The sequence below is a fragment of the Sander lucioperca genome, chromosome 2, assembly GCF_008315115.2.
Source record: "Sander lucioperca isolate FBNREF2018 chromosome 2, SLUC_FBN_1.2, whole genome shotgun sequence".
Lineage (NCBI taxonomy): Eukaryota > Metazoa > Chordata > Actinopteri > Perciformes > Percidae > Sander > Sander lucioperca.
Window position 1 is genome coordinate 304,264 of NC_050174.1, and position 18,368 is coordinate 322,631.

The 18,368-nt window shown below is 42.1% G+C and overlaps 2 protein-coding genes across 3 annotated transcripts in view; one reads left to right on the top strand and one right to left on the bottom strand.

Annotated features, from left to right (window-relative positions):
* The window catches only part of acsl2 (acyl-CoA synthetase long chain family member 2), a 47,074-nt gene that overhangs the window by 26,693 nt on the left and 2,013 nt on the right, over window positions 1-18,368 (top strand). The window contains exons 8-20 of one of the 2 annotated variants that reach the window (XM_035998910.1): window positions 620-652; window positions 844-895; window positions 1,030-1,103; window positions 1,440-1,517; window positions 2,261-2,395; window positions 2,941-3,075; window positions 3,970-4,138; window positions 4,244-4,332; window positions 5,182-5,298; window positions 5,403-5,546; window positions 5,640-5,741; window positions 5,831-5,902; window positions 7,181-7,342. In XM_035998910.1, the coding sequence (XP_035854803.1) occupies window positions 620-652; window positions 844-895; window positions 1,030-1,103; window positions 1,440-1,517; window positions 2,261-2,395; window positions 2,941-3,075; window positions 3,970-4,138; window positions 4,244-4,332; window positions 5,182-5,298; window positions 5,403-5,546; window positions 5,640-5,741; window positions 5,831-5,902; window positions 7,181-7,321 (1,341 nt within the window). In that variant the 3' untranslated portion in view covers window positions 7,322-7,342. Of the gene's footprint in view, window positions 1-619; window positions 653-843; window positions 896-1,029; window positions 1,104-1,439; window positions 1,518-2,260; window positions 2,396-2,940; window positions 3,076-3,969; window positions 4,139-4,243; window positions 4,333-5,181; window positions 5,299-5,402; window positions 5,547-5,639; window positions 5,742-5,830; window positions 5,903-7,180; window positions 7,648-18,368 lie in introns of those variants that run through there. The other variant, XM_031305082.2, reaches the window with a different exon arrangement.
* The window catches only part of bin3 (bridging integrator 3), a 47,239-nt gene continuing 36,962 nt past the window's right edge, over window positions 8,092-18,368 (bottom strand). The window contains exons 7-9 of the mRNA XM_031305137.2: window positions 14,492-14,633; window positions 12,741-12,875; window positions 8,092-9,653 (exon numbers count right to left, since the gene is read on the bottom strand). Of these exons, the coding sequence (XP_031160997.1) occupies window positions 9,507-9,653; window positions 12,741-12,875; window positions 14,492-14,633 (424 nt within the window). The 3' untranslated portion in view covers window positions 8,092-9,506. The remainder of the gene's footprint in view (window positions 9,654-12,740; window positions 12,876-14,491; window positions 14,634-18,368) is intronic.

Here is an 18,368-nt window from a genome sequence, read left to right on the forward strand (position 1 = left end):
TGCGAGAACGTGCCGTGCTATTGCGAGAACGCATGTTTAGGAAAAGAACACTGGGAAAGGCTTTAGTAACACAAAAAAACGACAAAAAAACCCCGACAAAAACACGACGGTGACCGTCTTTATATAAAAAAATTTTTGAAAAAAGTTGATAAATGCCACACGCGTGACTCAAATCCCAGCTCTCCTGGGTGAAAGTCCTGTTTTACCCATCCACCATCTAGACCAACCTCCTTTCAAACTACTCGCTATGGTGATAATTCACACGTAATGTAGGTCAATGGAGGCCAAACAGCGTTGATAAACACGCTAAAAAGCAATTATGCGTCTTAACATGCCAAAATGGCATACGAATTGTTGTGTCATACATACGCCACTTAATGAGATCAGTCTGAAATTTGACAAAAACTGTCTTGGATTAACATCACTTACTATACCTTTAACTATCTGATAAGACCCGTGTGCCCGTCCAGACTACAAAGCAACCCTGGAGTTTTCAAACCAAAACGGGTACTAAATCGCTGTAATGCAGACTCCTTTAAATGTCTCCCCTTTAATTTAGTCATCGATGGTGATATGTAAATTGATCTGAATAACTCCTGGTTGTCCCCTGTTCTCTTAGGACCTGGGAAGGCAGAACCTCAAAGATCCTGTGGTGAGTTTACATCGTCTCTCAGCTGCTACACTACATCACCGCATCAAACTGGTTCCAGTAAACAGATAATCCCCCTCTAAATGCCAGGATGACAGTTTCCCCGTTGCTCCTGTCCCATACGATATCATTAACACTCACTTGTAGAGGAAGCCTGTTGTCATATTCTCATGTTTTATTGCTGCCTGCTGTAGCCGCCCCAGCCCGAGGATCTGGCCGTGGTTTGCTTCACCAGTGGAACCACAGGTACCGTCTTTGATTTCCATACCGTCTCTCTCGGCGTAATTATCCCTCATTCACATCATTAGAGAAGTGTCCTCAAGTGCCCACTAACAAGCTCTCTTTATGGCACTGCCATAATGCCGTGTTTATTTATCCAGGGAAGCCCAAGGGAGCCATGATCACCCACGGCAACATCGCCTCCAACACTTCCTCTGTCATTAAGATCCTGGAGGTCTGTCTACTCTTCCACCTCCTTGTCTAATTGAGAACAGCCTCACAGCTCCCATCACTTCCCATCTGCTTGTGTCTCAGTATCTCAAAAAAAAACTGTCCCTCTCCCCGCTGTGTCTAATGGTATGATTAATAGTTTGATTGCCCCTGTCACTGCGAGGTACTTTAACTAATTGCCCCCCCCGTATAAAGATTATGCTATCTAACTGCTGTTGAAAAAGCCATACTGCACGTTTGATTGCCTGCTGCCTGAACTTAATCTCTCCCCTGTGCTTTGCTCACTTTATTTCTTCGTTCTCTCTCTCTCCCTCCCTCTCTCCCTCTCTCTCTCTCTCAGGGTTCTTTTGAGATCCAACAGCAGGATGTGTCGATCTCTTACCTGCCGCTTGCCCACATGTTTGAGAGGATGATTCAGGTAGCGGATGCATTTCTCACTTTTTGTTTTGAATTAGAAATCAGAACCAGGAAGGGATTTATTGCCAAGTAAGTAACACAAAGTAAAAGCAAAGAATTTTGCCTTGGCGGTTGGTGCAAACAAACACATTGAACTTTAAAGCCATAGTGCGTAGTTTCTGTCGCCCCCATGAGGGATTTTAAGTAATGACAACAAAACTGTCGGCGCACCCCCACCCCTCCTCCATGCAGCTGCTAGTAGCCAAGGAGGACACGGAGGATTAAAAATACATGATGGACTCTTCAGAAGAGCTCATTATCTTCGCTAGATTTTCCTGCGCTAGAAAGTCGCCAGACGCCACAATCTTCTGAACATAGCCATACTGAGAGATCCAGAGAGAGTTGTGTGGAGCTGATAGTCTTAATTAACTTTGTAGCAACTCATTTGGCAACGGCTTGAATGTAACGGACGTTCATTAACATCAAAAAGTTACGCACTGAAGCTTTAATATGAAATAAACAATAAATACAGAAACAAGTATATACAAACTTTTAGTAAGTTTAGTAATTTTTAGTCTGCCTGACTCATTGTCATTTTTATTAGTTTTTCAACCTGGCAATATGGTTTCAGTTTAGTTTGTCTTCAAGGTTTTAGTTTTTATTTAGTTTCAGTTCACTAAAAGTACTTGTCACTGCTTATTTTAGTTTAATTTCACTATAATAACCTTGTTGTAAACCCTAAATGAAGTCTTTTTTCTGTCACAGGTCTCTATGTTCTGCCACGGGGCGAGAGTAGGATTCTACCAAGGCGACATTTCTCTTCTCATGGATGACATTAAAACTCTCAAACCCACCTTCTTTCCTGTTGTGCCTCGTTTGCTCAATCGCATCTATGACAAGGTCAGTAAATAGATTCAGGGCAGTGGAGGCCTCAGGGTTTGAGAATCCCCCGGACCGGGCAGAATAAATCTGGGTGGGGAACGTGACACTCCCTCATTACCTCCACTGAGGGGCCCGTGGGCCACTAAGTACACTTAGCAGCAGTGAAAATTAGATAAAAAAAACAATAAAATAAGGTTTGCAAAATGGGATGAATTACATAGGGCCTTAAAAGTCATCTTTGATTAGCAGACCCAAACGGAATCTGCAGATTTTTGTTTATTTTTACAGATTTCAGCAGTGATCCAGAATGAAATTTTAGAGGAATTTAGCAGACTTAGTTTTTCTGCTCGGGGTGGAGATGTGTTAACATTCTGACTGCTATTTTATTTTCTTAATTTGTTTAAAATCTGCTGAAGATTTACGCAGAATTCTGCTCCCGCAGATTCCGTGTGGCCCTGTTGATTAGTGACATTTTCACACGTTTTTTTGTAGATTGTTCCACTATGAAGGCCAGCGTAATTCTTCGGTCGGTTCTGTTTGATGTTTGACTGATTTCCATACAGATCCTGGGTTCTGTGACCTCTCCGTTGCGACGGGCCTTGCTTCACTACGCTGTGAGGAGGAAGCAGGCAGAGCTCAGCAGCGGAGTCGTACGCAACAACAGTCTGTGGGACAAACTGGTGTTCAACAGGATTCAGGTCAGTTGCTGGAAGCTCCATTTAATAGTTCACCCTGGATCATATTTCCCCACATTTTTTTTTTTTTTTTAAACAGTTCCTTCAATGTAGGTCTTCAGTAAAGACTAAATCTATCTGCAAATAAGGCTGCAACTCACGATTATTTTCATTGTTGATTAATCTGTTGATTACTTTCTCCATTAATGGATTAGTTGTTTGGTCTCTAAAATGTCAGAAAATGGTTAAAAAATGTGGATCAGTGTTTTCCAAAGTCCCAAGATGACGTCCTCAAATGTCTTGTTTTGTCCACAACTCAAAGATATTCAGCTTACTGTCACAGAGGAGAGAAGAGACTAGAACATATTAACATTTTAAGGAGCTGGAATCACAAGTTTTTAGTTTTTTCTTCATAAAAAAATGACTCAAACCGAATATCAAAATAGTTTGCGATTAATTTAATAGTTGACAACTGATCGAACAATCTTTGCATCTCTACCATTAAACAAAAACAAATCTTTTTTTCTCTTTTACTACAGATTTGTTTTCAGTGTTTAATGGCATATTGTCTGTTAATTCAGGACTCTACAGTTGTCACTATTTCTATTTTACAGCACTTAACACAGTGCTACGCATAGACCAGCATCCCTGCGAATAGTCAACACATTTGTATTCAAACTTCACAAGAGGAGCACAACTATTCCAGCAATCAATGCCAAATCCACCCGGAGCATATTGGTCCTGTGGGAGTGTATTGGAGAAGCACGCACACCGAAAGATTTTGGCTCGGTTTTGGTCAGTGCAGATGGGAAAATATGGTCTAGGTTGAAAACGCTGTTAAAAAGAAATTCAGCTTGCACCCACAATGTGATTGCATTTGAACTGTTTTACATACATTCTGCTTCTCTTGTGTTTCAGGCCAGTTTAGGAGGTAATCTGCGGTTCGCTTTGACAGCTTCAGCACCCATCTCTCCCACTGTGCTGTCCTTCCTCAGAGCCACTCTGGGCTGTCTGATCTTCGAAGGTTACGGACAGACGGAGTGCACGGCCGGCTGCACTTTCTCCATGCCCGGAGACTGGAGCGCAGGTAAAACGTCATCCAATTCTTTACCCTTTTTTTCTCTGAATTGCTTGTGTTTTTTTGCGCTGGTTAATCCTGTCCTCATCAGGTGTGTGGATGTGTCTTTGTCAGGTCATGTAGGGGCTCCGCTGCCCTGTGCCAAGGTGAAGCTGATAGACATCCCTGATATGAACTACTTTGCTAAGAACGGAGATGGAGAGGTGAGATACTCTTAAGGTGCCATCATACTATTCATAATAACGAAAAGTAACACACATCAAGGGCCGTCGTGAGCTGCTGATCGCTGGAAGTAGACTTAGACTAGTAAGTGTAGCTACACGTGCATTTCTCTTTATTTTAAATGATGGTTCGGCCCACAGGCCTTCTTCAAAATCAACAATCAAAGTCAGACACTGCACTGATGGTGATTAGATAATCATGTTCCACCATTAGGGTAAGAAAAAAATCATAGAGAGGCCTTCAGCTAATCAAAAGTAAACAGTTGCAAAAGCTGCAGTCAACAGCAGCAGCAAGTTTTGAAGAAAATTTGGATCATGCAACGAGGCAGGACTGCTTGGATCTTTCAGGGAATTATTGTAAAGATTTACAAATAATATGTTTGTTTTAAATAGCTCAAGTTACTGTATTGTGTGAACATTTAATTTAATATTGTATGTGGCATTTTCTTTTGTGGGGTGCAAATGTTCCACCAAAACAAGTTCATTCCTGAGACTATTTAGCAGAGCCACCGTCGCTGCGTCCGGAGCTTAGCGCCGCCCAAGATGTTTGTGATTGGTTCAAAGAAATGCAAACAACCCAGAGTGTTTTTTTCCCCCTTCTATCCCAGAATGCATCTGTGGTGTAGCCAGACCTTACTCCTCAGCGCTGTGGTGATAGGTCTGGCAATGCGAGACTAAGTTGCAACTGAGTCAGATACTATTTTTCTGTGCAGTGACAAAATATCCACTTACTCCCGGTCTGTGACCAAGCATGTAACTTCCCCTGCAGCAGCAATGACATTTTCACATCGACAGACAGACTGACTCTTTTCACGTCTTTGTCCCTGTTAGATCTGTATCAGTGGCCCCAGCGTGTTCAGAGGTTACCTGAGGGACCCAGAAAGGACGGCTGAAGCCTTGGACAGCGACGGCTGGCTGCACAGTGGGGACGTAGGCCAGTGGCTTCCAGTAAGATTACACACACAGGACTCAGCCTAAATCTGATGAGTTTCATCTTCTAGCATCTCACGTAAGTGAGCAAATGTGTACGTCTCCGCCTTTTCCTCTGCTAGAACGGGACGCTACGCATCATTGACAGGAAGAAGCACATCTTCAAGTTGTCCCAGGGAGAGTATATCGCTCCAGAGAAGATAGAAAATGTCTACACGCGTTGTGTTCCTGTGCTGCAGGTGTTCGTGCACGGAGATAGTTTACAGGTACAATGCCATTCATATTCAGTTGACCTAAGTCATTTGCTGTTTGTTTACGTGTTAGCGTTTTGATTCTTCTCTTGTGCTTCATGTCTCCAGTCTTTTCTCATAGGCATAGTTGTACCTGACCCGGAGGTGTTTGTTGACTGGGCTAAAGAGCGAGGCTTCATGGGATCCTATGAAGAGCTGTGCCAGAATCCTGTATGTCATCTAAACCCCAATTTCATAACATGACCATTTTACTTTTGGCATTTCAAAACAATTGAAGCAGTTATTTGTCTTTCAAACAGGATTTAAAGAAAGCAGTATTAGAGGACATGACAGCTGTGGGGAAGGAAGCGGGGCTGAAGTCCTTTGAACAAGTGAGAAAACTCTGCTGACATTAGTCTTGATTATTTATGAGCTACTAACTAGAGCTGCAAAGATTCATCGATTAGTTGGCAACTGTAAAATAAATCCCCAACTATTTAGATAATGGATTAATAAATAACATGTACCGCTGTAAAATATAAATAGCGACAACTGTAGAGTACTGGATTAACAGACAATGGGCCCTATTTTAACGATCTAAGCACACAGCGTGAAGCGCCTGGCGCAGGTGCGTTTGGAGCATGTACGAATCCACTTTTGCTAGTTATACTTAGTGTCTTGAATAATCATAGGTGTGTTTTGGGCGTAACATGCAATAAACCAATCAGTGTCATCTCCCATTCCCTTTAAAAGCCAGGCACGTATGTACCTTGGCGCATTGCTATTACGATGGCGAATTTGCTAAGCAGGAAGGAGAGCTTTTCAGGAGAAGAAACTGATCTGCTTGTGCGTGAAGTGAAAGCGTGCGAGCAGATCAGTTATGGCACAAGCACCACCAAAACTCCACGAGGTGAAGCAGGCATTAAAATAACAATGAAATGCTGCGTTATTGACTTTAGACCAGGTTTTTGTTGGTCAATGGCACGATCACTTCCCGCTGCCTCAAGATAGCAAAACACCAAGAATGCACCTGAACACACCTCCCTGTAAGACCAGCACGCCCATGGGCCACAGATGGGCGCAGGTGCATTTGCTATTTAAACTACGTGGGCGCTGGATGGGAAATTGACAACTGCGTCGGTCTTAAACTAGCAAAGACACTTGTGTTGGGCCGGGTGCAAGATAGGGCCAAATATGTCATTAAACACTGAATACAAATCTGCAGTAAAAGAAAAAAAGTTGTTTTAGTTTTAAGGTAGAGCTGCAAAGATTAATCGATTAGTTGTCAACTGTTAAATTAATCGGCAACTATTTGGATAATCGATTAATCCGTCATTTTTTTTATGAAAAAAAAAAAAAAAAAAAAAGGTCAAACTTTTGATTCCAGCTTGTTAAATGTGAATATGTTCTAGTGTCTTCTCTCCTCTGTGACAGTAAACTGAATATCTTTGAGTTGTGGACAAAACAAGACATTTGAGGACGTCATCTTGGACTTTGGGAAACACTGAGACATTTTTCACCGTTTAATAGACCAAACAACTAACCAATAAACGAGAAAACAAGCGACAGATTAATAGAATCGTTAGTTGCAGCTTTACTACTAACCTCCCAATACTGACCTTTTTGTTGATTTTTTTTTTTTTGTGTGTCTTACCTTTCTCTCCTTTCAGGTGAAGGGCGTTTACTTGCACCCGGAGACGTTCAGCATCGCCAACGGCCTTCTCACCCCGACTCTAAAGAGCAGACGCGTCGACATCCGCAGAGTCTTTCAGGAACAAATATCAAGCATGTACAGCAAGACAGCCATCTGAAGGACCCCACTTAGTAACTCTGACACACACACCACCCAAAGGTTACTGGTGTCCAATAAGAGAGGGGGTGGGAGGGGACCTGGGGCAGGAAACTGGGAGAAGAAAGTTCAAATCACACACATCCAGCAGTGCCTTGCTCGTGTATTTTTCTAATCGGTTCTGAAAGATTTTAAACAATTAAAACTAATGAGGGTTTCAAGAAGATGATATGTAAAAAATAATAATTGCTGAACTGTACATACTGCTTATATTGAGATTTGCTGACAGGACACTGACTAATTCCAGTAAAGTAAAACTGAACAGAAATAAAGATTAGTACCTGATGACTCTTGTGTGTGATTTAAATTCTGCAACAACTCCTGCACTCACCCTGAGAAATACAAAGTGGATATTTAAACTTAAGCTCATCACAACAACAGTAAGATTAGGGCTAAAACTAAGGATTATTTTCATTGTCGATTAATCGGTTGATTATTTTCTTGATTAATGGATTAGTTGATTGGCCTCTAAAATGTTAAGAAAATGCTGAAAAATGCGGATCAGTGTTTCCCAAAGCCAAATGTCTTGTTTTGTCCCCAACTCAAAGATATTCAGTTGACTGTCACAGAGGAGAGGAGAAACTAGAAAATATTCACATTTAACATGCTGGAATCAGAGAATTTTCATAAAAAAATGACTCAAACCGATTAATCGATTATCAAAATAGTTGGTGATTAAGTTGACAACATCTTCAACTATCTTTGCAGCTCTAAATAGGATTGTAGACATGGTTGCTATTCTCACAGTTCATTTATTTCATGATTGACTGTACATTTAGATGATGGCTAAAACATTGTCATTGAACAGATTGTAGTGTTAATACATATTTCAAAAAACCTAAATTAAACCCCACTGTGTTACAGTATTCACTTAGTTGTGTGTTAGGAGAACAATCTCTACCACTTAAACTCCATTAATTAGAAAAAAACCTTCATTAATACACACGTGTAACTCAAACAATACACAAAGACAGTCAATCAACTAACCATTTGCTTCAATAATTTCAAAATTATGTCAAAGAAATAAATAGTTAACTTCTTGGTGTGACACCTTTAAAAAATAAAATAAACAAACATGATGTGGGAGCAATCCGTATGTGTACATCACCGTGTAACCCCATTAACCAGAGCGTGTTCATCATACTGGGGGGGGATACCTGATAAAGGTGGAAACAATGACAGTAGGATTTGGTCCAAAAATCAAGACAAAGAAAAAGTTGGCTTCCGACCCTGGTGTAGAGGGTACAACGAGGTTTCTCTGCTAACAGACCATCTAAACAGCCAACAATAAAACAAAGGATGGATGGTGTGTGACTTAAAGGAAATGGTGTGTCATGAATAGTATTTACCACAAGAGGGAGCACCAGCCTTTGTTTTGGACAGCGGTTAGACTCCAACAGCGACTCGTTCTCTCCGCAGCCTGAATGGTCGACCTTTCAACACCGCTGCTCGCAAGTGCACAATCTCACTTCACTCCAGTGAAGTTTTTTTTTTCCCATGTTACATCCACAGTCGGGACAATGTAGGCACATTATGCACAGGATGATGTTACCAACATCATCCTGTAAACCCCAACAAACAGCCCTCACACAACAAACATGGCACAGAGCTAAACTTGGAGATAACCAGCAAAGGCCAAAAACACAAGACATACATTTTCTAGCCGGTAACCTACAATACATTGTCTGCAGTGTTTGTCATTTCAAACTTGGGTAATAAAAACTATGTTTCACAGATTGTTAAAAAAAACACATTTCCTTGCTCAAATGCTTATAGACATCTCTGAAACCAAGAAGTGTATCCCTGTTAATTGGTTCTGACGAGAACCAGTTGATTCCTTCCCTTAGAAAAAAACAACACACAAAAAAAACATATTGGCTTATAATGTTGCACTTGGCTGATGGCTTAGTTAATGTGGCATTTCAGCTGCAGCAGTTTGAGTCGCAGAGAGTCTCTGTGGAGAGAAAGAAGCATGGAAGTGTAGTGCAAGAGGAATGGGGAGAGAGACGAGGCCGCAAGGAAACAGTCTGATGATCAGGTTAAGGCCATTGCTGTCCGTTTGAACTGCGCCAAGGAGCCTGAAAAGAGTGCAATCCATTCAGAGGCATTTAAAAGGAGCCCTTTCCCCATTTTTTGGCTTCTCTCCCTCAGTCGTCGGCGACAATGGACAGAGCACGCAACTCGCTGAGCTTGGCCTCGGTGTCCCTCTCCCTCTGCTCGTCAGTCAGCCCTGCCTGGTCGATCTGGTCTGTCAACTCGCTGAAGATCTTGTACATTTCGGTGAAATAGACAACCTGGAGGGGCAGGAAGAGAAAAGGACAAAGATTTAGTCTGTGATAACAGAAAAATGTCCCGACTGTCCTCTGACAGAGACTTGACAGGGCCGATCCGCCTGTAAGGAAAAAAAAAAAAAAACTCCCAACAAATTTTATATCCAAACTCTGCTGCACTCGCACAATCTAACCTTCCTTTCACTGACACCAGGCTGAAGCTGCTGCTCTCATACCTCTTCAACCCCGCTAATGAGAAGTAATTTGAGAGGCGAAGAGGGAGCCCACAGATATCAAACAAGTCCGACAAAGCCCCAAAAACCCAGCACTTCAGCCGGTAGTGACCCTGCTTTTCTCTCCCAATCTGAACAAGAGATAGAGAGTGTTCACTGAAAGCTTTCTTGACACTTCCCACCCCTGCTTCTTCCCCTTAGTTCATGAGTCAGGCTCCCTAGAGAGTTGCTTTGATGATTAATAGACTTTAATCACATTACAAGACTCCAGAAGAGTAGGCAGAGAATGAAAGTACTCGGAAAATACAACCCCTTTAAACCCACACACACACACATCTCAATATTTATTCATGCAGCGATGCATACGATACCATGCTCTTAAGGGGGCATCGCTGGCTTCTCGGAAATTGCATGTGTGTCCTATTGTAGGCTGAAACAGCAAGATCAACCAAGAAACCAGTGGGAGAAATGCTTACTGATTCGCTAAGGGTCACAACAGAATAAGGGCTAGATCAAGCTGGAAATAAACGGTCATAAAGAGTCATCTTGTATAGAAATAACATTTGTCTGACTGTCAAGAGCAGATTTGACGCTGTCAGACAAAAGGAAAAAAAAATTTCTAAACCACCTTGAACAAGCCTTTTTAAGTGCTCGGTATGAAAGACCTTCATGTGTTTATACCAATATTTGCCACCTAAACCACATGAGTGGGCCATAAGTATTGGGTTCCAGCTGTTTGTGGGGGCAAAGCGGATATTCTTTTTTTTTTTTTTTTCAAAAGGGCTTGTTGAAAGGGCCATCGGAAATGTCCATATGACCAGTGATGATAATGTACACCAGATCAGTGTCTGAGTGCCCTCTGGAGCAAAGACACTCTTTGCTATTATAATTAGTCTAGTCACCACGAGAAGTAAACGCAGCCTATGACCACCTACGATACAAACAGGAGTCTTTGGGTGAAGCAGAGCTTTAAATTACATGACTTCTGTCTGGCCATTTTAACATACTATAATCCCCAGCTGCTTAATATTTACACAGATATGTTACACTTTGACCTCTTAGCCTAAAGAGATAATGACTAATTGATGTTGCATTCTATCCAGTAAGTCCTTCAAAACTGTTTCAGGAAACAATGAAAATCAACTGAGAAAAGGACAAAGAAAGAAAGAAAGTGTTTTTTCCGAATGAACACATGCAGCAGATGGCGCAAAATTGTGAAGAAAAAAAAATCAAGACAATGTCTCAATTCATCAACATCTGTACAGGTGGACAGGTCAGGCCAAGTGTCCCGCTGACAGTTGCTGGACAGGACTGGTGTTAGTTAGGCTGAAGGCTCTCAACAAAGGCAGCCTTTGTGCCTTTTCCCTGCTGCCGCTGGGAGCCGAGCAGCAACAGCGGCTGCGAGAGAAGGGAGTGGAGGATGAGACCGAGCACATGCAGCGAGGCTGGGGACGAGCTCCAGTGGTCCACTGGCCCACTGGCCACCCACGTGTGGCTGTGTGTATGTGTAAACATGTGTAGATGCTCATTCATGTGCGTGAACCACATGAATAAAAGATATTGTAGTTATAAAATAGCATGCGTGTGACTAATAAGAGCTCTTGCGCCATGCAAAGCCAGGTACTAAATGTGATTTAACCCTAAAAGAGAAAAGAACTGAGCTCAGATTTACGGAGATATTTAATGTCGGTTATAGTTGATAGCTCTGTTTGCTATTTTTAAAGTTCAAAGAACATCATAGAACCCTATAATTGTCATTAGGATAATCTAGTTTAGTAATTAGGAGTGTGCCAGTGACCGTCCTAAAGAGGAAATGACATGGCCAGGCAAGTCTGGGTTGGGGGAGGGGGACACTGTGGCGCTAACTTAAGACGCCCAGCTGCTTTAAGAGAAGCTCCAGGTTGGAGACTCGCAGGGCTGCAGTGGAGCCAGACAGATGAGGCCTTCCTGGGCTAAACACAGTCGTGTGGGCCGTCACTGGGGGTTAATCACATTAGGACAGCGTGGAGGGAGACAGACTGCCAGGATTATACACTCCCTTCCATCAGACACTTCAGCCACTGTTTAACCAACGCTCAGAGGGCTGAACAGACACTGGGGGCCGTAGAGCTGCAAAGATGAATCGATTCATCAACTATTGAATTAATCGCCAACTAAACTAAAACGCCACGTTGGGCAAGTAAATTTAACAACCTACTTGCCTGTTCTGGCATAGTCGTATCATAAATTATGTTATCGTTCTCTTGCCCACATCGGAGAATGCTTGTTGAATGATTTGATTTCTGTGAAGTGCTGTTGGCCAATCAAGAGTCCAGTTGGCGTTTGAGACGTTTTTTCTTTTTACGTTTGACACTTTTTGATGGGGGGGGTTTTGTGGACGATTTTGACGTTTTTTTTATTATCAATTTGACGTTTTTTTTTTTTTTCTTTAAACTTTGACATCCTTTCAATGTTTTTTTTAAAGTTTTGACACTTATTTTTGACACTTTTTTTCCGTTTTTCTTAACGTTCTTTCAAAAAAAAAAAAAAAGTATTATTCATACAAAAATATTTGGGTCATTAGTTGCAGTCCTAGGTGTGTGTGTGTGTGTGTGTGTGTGTGTGTGTGTGTGTGTGTGTGTGTAAGGGCTAAACGGCTAGCAAGGTACTGTGCTCTGTCTGCTATCATAGGCAGCCGCCTATGATAGCATGGCGAAGACATATGCTTAATATTATGAAGACCTGCTGTATGCCAATGCCGCATGTTTGTATTTAACTGCATCTATAATATTTCTGTCCCTGTAAATTGTTCCCTTTGAGTGGACTTAGACAAATTGTTAAAATCTGTGCGTGTGAGCGCCTTCTTGTTTGTGTGTCTCCGGGGAGGATGATCACGAACCTGCGCCCTGATGAGAGCCTCAAAGCTGGGCTGGAAGTAGTCGATGCGGCTGTGGTAGAACTTGGGCATCTCGTCCAGCAGCTGCTTGTTCTTGGCCTCGAAGTCCTCCCGGACCGGTCGGAGCTCCTCTCTGGCCTGTGGAGGGGAAGGGAAACAAAAGAACGGGTCACCATCACTTCTAACTTTACATAACATCTTCTCATTTCACCACGTTAGCTCGTGTTGTAATTTACAAACCATTTTACACATTATTCCACAAAAACTGGTGCAAAGAGTGGCAGATTTCGACGAAAACAAATACCAACCCATGAAACAGGGCTGGTTATCGCCACTGATTTCCTGAATTTATTCAATTCCGATTCACAAGGTCCAAATTCGATTCTATATCAATTCAATTAGGCATATTTCAGAGAGATTCTCAGAAAACTAATGCTGTAAATTTCACAAGGAACCCTGTAACCTGCTGCATTATTAAAAATATTAATGTTGACGTTAAGAATTGACCACAAAGCAGTTACATAGAGACAGAATTTTTTTGAAGAGTGCTTTCTTTAGTGCAGAGGGTGTGATGCAGAGACGGAGACCTAAAGGAATACATCCGTGAAAATGGCCATGGCAGTTTATCCCTCGCCAACACCATAACTTTGGAGCGTTATTTAGCATAACATGGATTCCTTAGATCGTCTAGTTTAATATGAAACCAATATCTGCACTCTAGCTTTAAAACGGAGCCTCTTAAAAGATCGATCTCAGGACTATATGAATCGATATCGGGATCATTCAGACGAAGATCTTTTTTCTTTCTTTTTATTTTTTTTAAACCCAGCACTACTGCAAATGGAAAGTTAGTTTTAAGTATTTCAACACAGGAGCCATCTTTAGTGTCTTTCTTATTGTTCAGAAAGATATTTGCCTAATTCCCACGAAGAAGCAGTAAAATAAATAAAAGGCTGTAATCACGACCACAGTGAGGAGGAGTGGGTTATGTGGGCAGACTTGGCTGTGAGTGGACTCTAGCACCACTGATCTCTGTGTGACTATTAGTGGGTAGTCTACTGTAGGCACAGAGTTATGGAAAGCACAATGAATATGTGTGAGAGGGTGAGAATTTTTATTAAGGGGAAGGGGGGATGTTGCTATATTAAAACTACAACATATTGTTTATCTCCTGCGTGACGGTGTGGTCTCTTCACGTCAGTTAGTTTTCTTCACACATGGCCAGTCGAAATGGCCTACGAGTGTTTTGTCAGGATCATTTCTTTAAGTGCACAGGGATTTAAAGGGCATGGATGTAGGGGCCTCTTCAAGGCTTTGTTCCCCTGACAGTGCTTTTCTCAATGTGTGTGGGTGGCTCGCCGTGTGAGGATGTGTTAAAGGCAGGCAACAGCATAGGCAACACTGCAGCGCTATCTATCTGTGAATGTGTGCGCTTCTGTAGTGGCCTGGTGTGTATGTGTGTGTCTACGATTCTCAATTACGTGCCTGTAGATGTGCAGCAGTGCCTTTTTGAAAAAGCACTACTTGAGAGCCTGGTAGCTTGCGTGGGTGAAGGAGCGCACATGTACAGTATGCATGTGCTCAACTATTTTTGTTCATATCCAGTCAGCGTTTGTGTCTTTTTCCACTTATTGCGCCCTGTTCAACAACATGTGCAACCTGTGAGAGCAAGTGAACTCTGCCCGCTCTGCAGATAGAGGGAGCTTTGGAGTGGTCCAACACGTGCACTGATGCAGGCTTGAAACTCGCAGTACCTGATGTAGTTTGACCATAACGGGCCCAGTTTTTTCTTTCTCTTCATACTTCTCCGCTTTGGATTGCAACCGTTTGTAGTCCTGCAGTGCCTGTTCCCGGCGTTTCACTGCCATGTTGAGGCTGGGGAAGACGCCGCTGTACCTGCGACAAACCAGCACACATACAACCTTAGATATCTCTGACACAACCAATAAGAATCTAAGCAAAATGTGCACAGACAAGCGTGCATGCATGCAAGCAAAAAAATAAATACACAGACACTCACACCAGGGTATGAAATAGTTTTTTTTTTTGCAATTTATAAATTTTTTTTAGATAATTTTTTTGGGCATTTTTAGGCTTTTATTTTCATAGGACAGATGAAGACATGAAAGCGGAGAGAGAGGGGGAATGGGGCAGCTGGCGTCGAGTGGAGCAGTCTAGGAGGAACTCAGTCCTCCAAGTCGGGAAATAAGCCGAGGGAGTCAACTAATTCTAGGAAAGGGTTCCATGTCTCTAGGAATGTGGAGATAGAGCCTTTCAGAGATGATCTAAACTTCTCAAGCTTCAGGTTGTCGAGCACTTCTTTAATCCAACGGTCGTGTGTGGGGGGGCGGGAGAGCCTCCAGTTGAACAAGAGTTCAAGTCTCCGAGCTAGCAGAGATGTAAACGCCAGGGCCCACCTTAGTGCAACAGGGAGGTCAGCGTCAGGAAATGCCAAAAATGTCTGACAAAGGGTTAGGGGGGATAGTGTGATCATAAGCTCTGCTCATGGTGTCAAAAATGCTCCTCCAGAATGTTGTTAATTTAGGGCAAGACCAGAACATATGAGTAAGGTTGGTAATATGGTAATAGTCATACTCAGGTTGCCCTCGCACGTGGCTTTTGTCAAAGTAGGAAGGTTCGCGGAGGCCGAGCCTAGTGAATCGTACAATACAGAAACGCATTTCTTACGGTATTGCCAGGAGGGAGTCCGTCAGGGTTTCGGGGGGTCGGTTTGGAAAGTGGGGGAATGTCTTCCTGACAAAGTCTCTAATCTGGAAAAAGCGAAAGAGGTGTGACTTCGGCAAACCATAAAGGGAAGAGAGCTCTGTGAAGGACGCAAATATACTATTGTATAGGTCTTTGACACTGACGATGCCGTTACTGTGCCAGGCCCTAAATGCCAGGTCTGAACTTGAAGGTGTAAAGACATGGTTTTTAAGCAGTGGGGTCAAGACGGAAGGGCCCTGTAAGCCAAAGTTTTTCCTAACCTGACTCCAGATCTTAAGCGAGAGGGATACAATCGGGCATGTGCCCTTTATTTGTTATTTTAAGGGGAATTTAAAAAGTTAAAACGGGAAAAGTATGAAGGGAAATTCCACAGTTCAAGGTCTTTTCACTGTTTGATTTGTTGTAACTGTTTCACAGTTTTTTAAATTCAATAAATGCAACGTCTTTCCAAAAGTCAGTGAGTAAATCATGTTAAATAATCGTGATTTTAATACTGACAAAAATAATTGTGATTATGATTTTTTTTTTTTCATAATCTAACAGCCCTATTTTTTGGGAGAAACTGAAGTCCCTTGAATTGTTAAAACAGCTTTAAAACGGCTTTCCTGCTTTATGAAATTTGCAGACACGCATTCTGCATGGCATCCTATCTTAATGAAAGTCATTATGAATTAATAAAATTCCTCTCCTCAACATCTTATAGGAGAGACACTCTCAAGCCCCAGAGGACAGCTCTGCATTAAGCTTCCTCTAATCTATTATCTAATTACTGTAGTTCAAAATGGCATGAAACAATTCATTTTGCGACAATTATCATATTCCAAATGAAAATATATTCTTGCAATGAGAATCCTAGTCTTCAGCACTAAAAATAGGAAAACACTCATCTGTAACTTAGCAACAGGAGTCTGAGCTTCATCCTGGGACTTGTTGCACTGGTTTGTGGCTGCTTTAAATGGGAAGCAGGAATACTGCATATAGGAAATATTCAACCCAATAATATCTAGTAAACAAATGAAAAAAATAAATAAATAAGGTTAACACACCTGGATGATAGCCAACATCTAAACTACAAGACTGAAGTATCTTCTAATGTATGAACCATTAACATGCAGCTGTATTAAGGGTCCAGCATCATTTGTTCAGACCAGGACTGCACAATGAATTGGTTTTCATCGTCGTCGTGATATCAACCTGCGCAGTAAACACATCGCGAACGACACTTTTACAAGAGTTTTTTTAGTTAAAGAGAGTATTGATAGAAAACTACACTCTAAAATGTAACTTTCTTTTTTTTTCATGGTGCCTTTTGTGTTCAGTTTAATGTTCAATTTATTCAATAAAAGACAATGGAAATTACTTTTTATTCAATAGCAGAATATTAAAAGCAGCAGAAAAGGCAGAACTGAGAACACTTTCATATCTGTTTAATTATTATCGTCATATTCAACGTTTTCTCATATTTTCCTTATATCTCCTATGCTCCTTTTTCATTAGTTTTAAAAGACAAAGAATATCCTTCAAATGTGTGTTATAGTGAAGGGGAAATACACGGCAGCAAGCTGTAAATAAAAATCCCAGCAGTCATTGACAAATTAGCAAAGCAAATTTAACAAAACAAACATTAAGAAACATGTTTTGGTCTGACATGGAGACACAAAGCAGTGACAGTGTTTTTAAAAAGCAGGCCACAAGATTATTCACACAGGTGTCTGCTGCATGTGAGTCAGTAATAAAATCACTCGTAACAAAGAGTGAGATTTAGCTTTTTTGAATGACTCATTTACAACCTTTCATCAACTGTGTAGGCACACGGTACTACAATAGTTTGTTATGTGTGCCTCTGCCCATAGTGTTATTAGACACAAAATGTGTGGGCTTTATGATTTACATTCCTCTCCATGCCAACCCTTGCCCTGCGCTGTGCAGCAGATGAGGGAACCACTGAGAACCAGTGGATTGGTTGTGATAAAAAAAATAAAATAAAATAACTAGCTTGTGTCTGCCTGTGCACCTAAGCAGAGGGCAGGAGAGTGCAGAAAGTGACGCAAACTAAAGCTCAGTCTCAGACAAGCAGGGATTGTTTCCTACAGGAAGTAAAGCAAGGAGTGGTGTAGCGTTTTGAGTGACATCACGGAGCTCAGCAAAGCCCAGCCCCGCGGCCCACGCTCTACCGCTATTTATAAAATACCACTTTGGCCCAGTTTATGGCAGGGGTGGATGCCGATCCTCAAGTCTACTATCTGCTCCAGTGTACACATACTTGAAGTGCCAAGGGATTATGTAACTGCCCTCTAGGCATGACTGCTCTCACAACACCATTGGCTGATGACAACGCAGCGGCAAACCGACACAGATGACACAAAAGGCGGATTGCGTTCTCACCAGCGCACTTCACCTGACAGCACGGTGCAATTTCCTCATTACACATCACAATGGCGTGCAGTTTGTGTGCTCTAAAGTGGGACAACACTGCCAGCAACTACTATGTTTCAGCACACTGAGAGACTTGAGGGCCGCTGCTCTCCTGGGCTGAAGGAGGCGGAAGAGCTAGACACAAAGCCAACTGCTTGTTAACCCATTCCTGTCCTTTCCATGCTGGATGCTGACTGTTACATTCAGGGCTCTCTGTGTCCAGTGACTCAGCAGCGTCAAAGGTTCCCACACGGAAATATGCAGCAGTGGCCTTGGTTGTATGTGACTGCACATACTTGGATAGTAGTGATGAATGGGGTTGCAACTAACGATTATTTTCATTGTCGATTAATGTCTCGATTAGTCGATTAGTTGTTTGGTCTGTAAGATGTCTGAAAATGGTGAAAAACGTTAATCAGTGTTTCCCCGAAGCCCAAGACGTCCTCAAATGTCTTGTTTTGTCCACAACTCAAAGATATTCCGTTTACT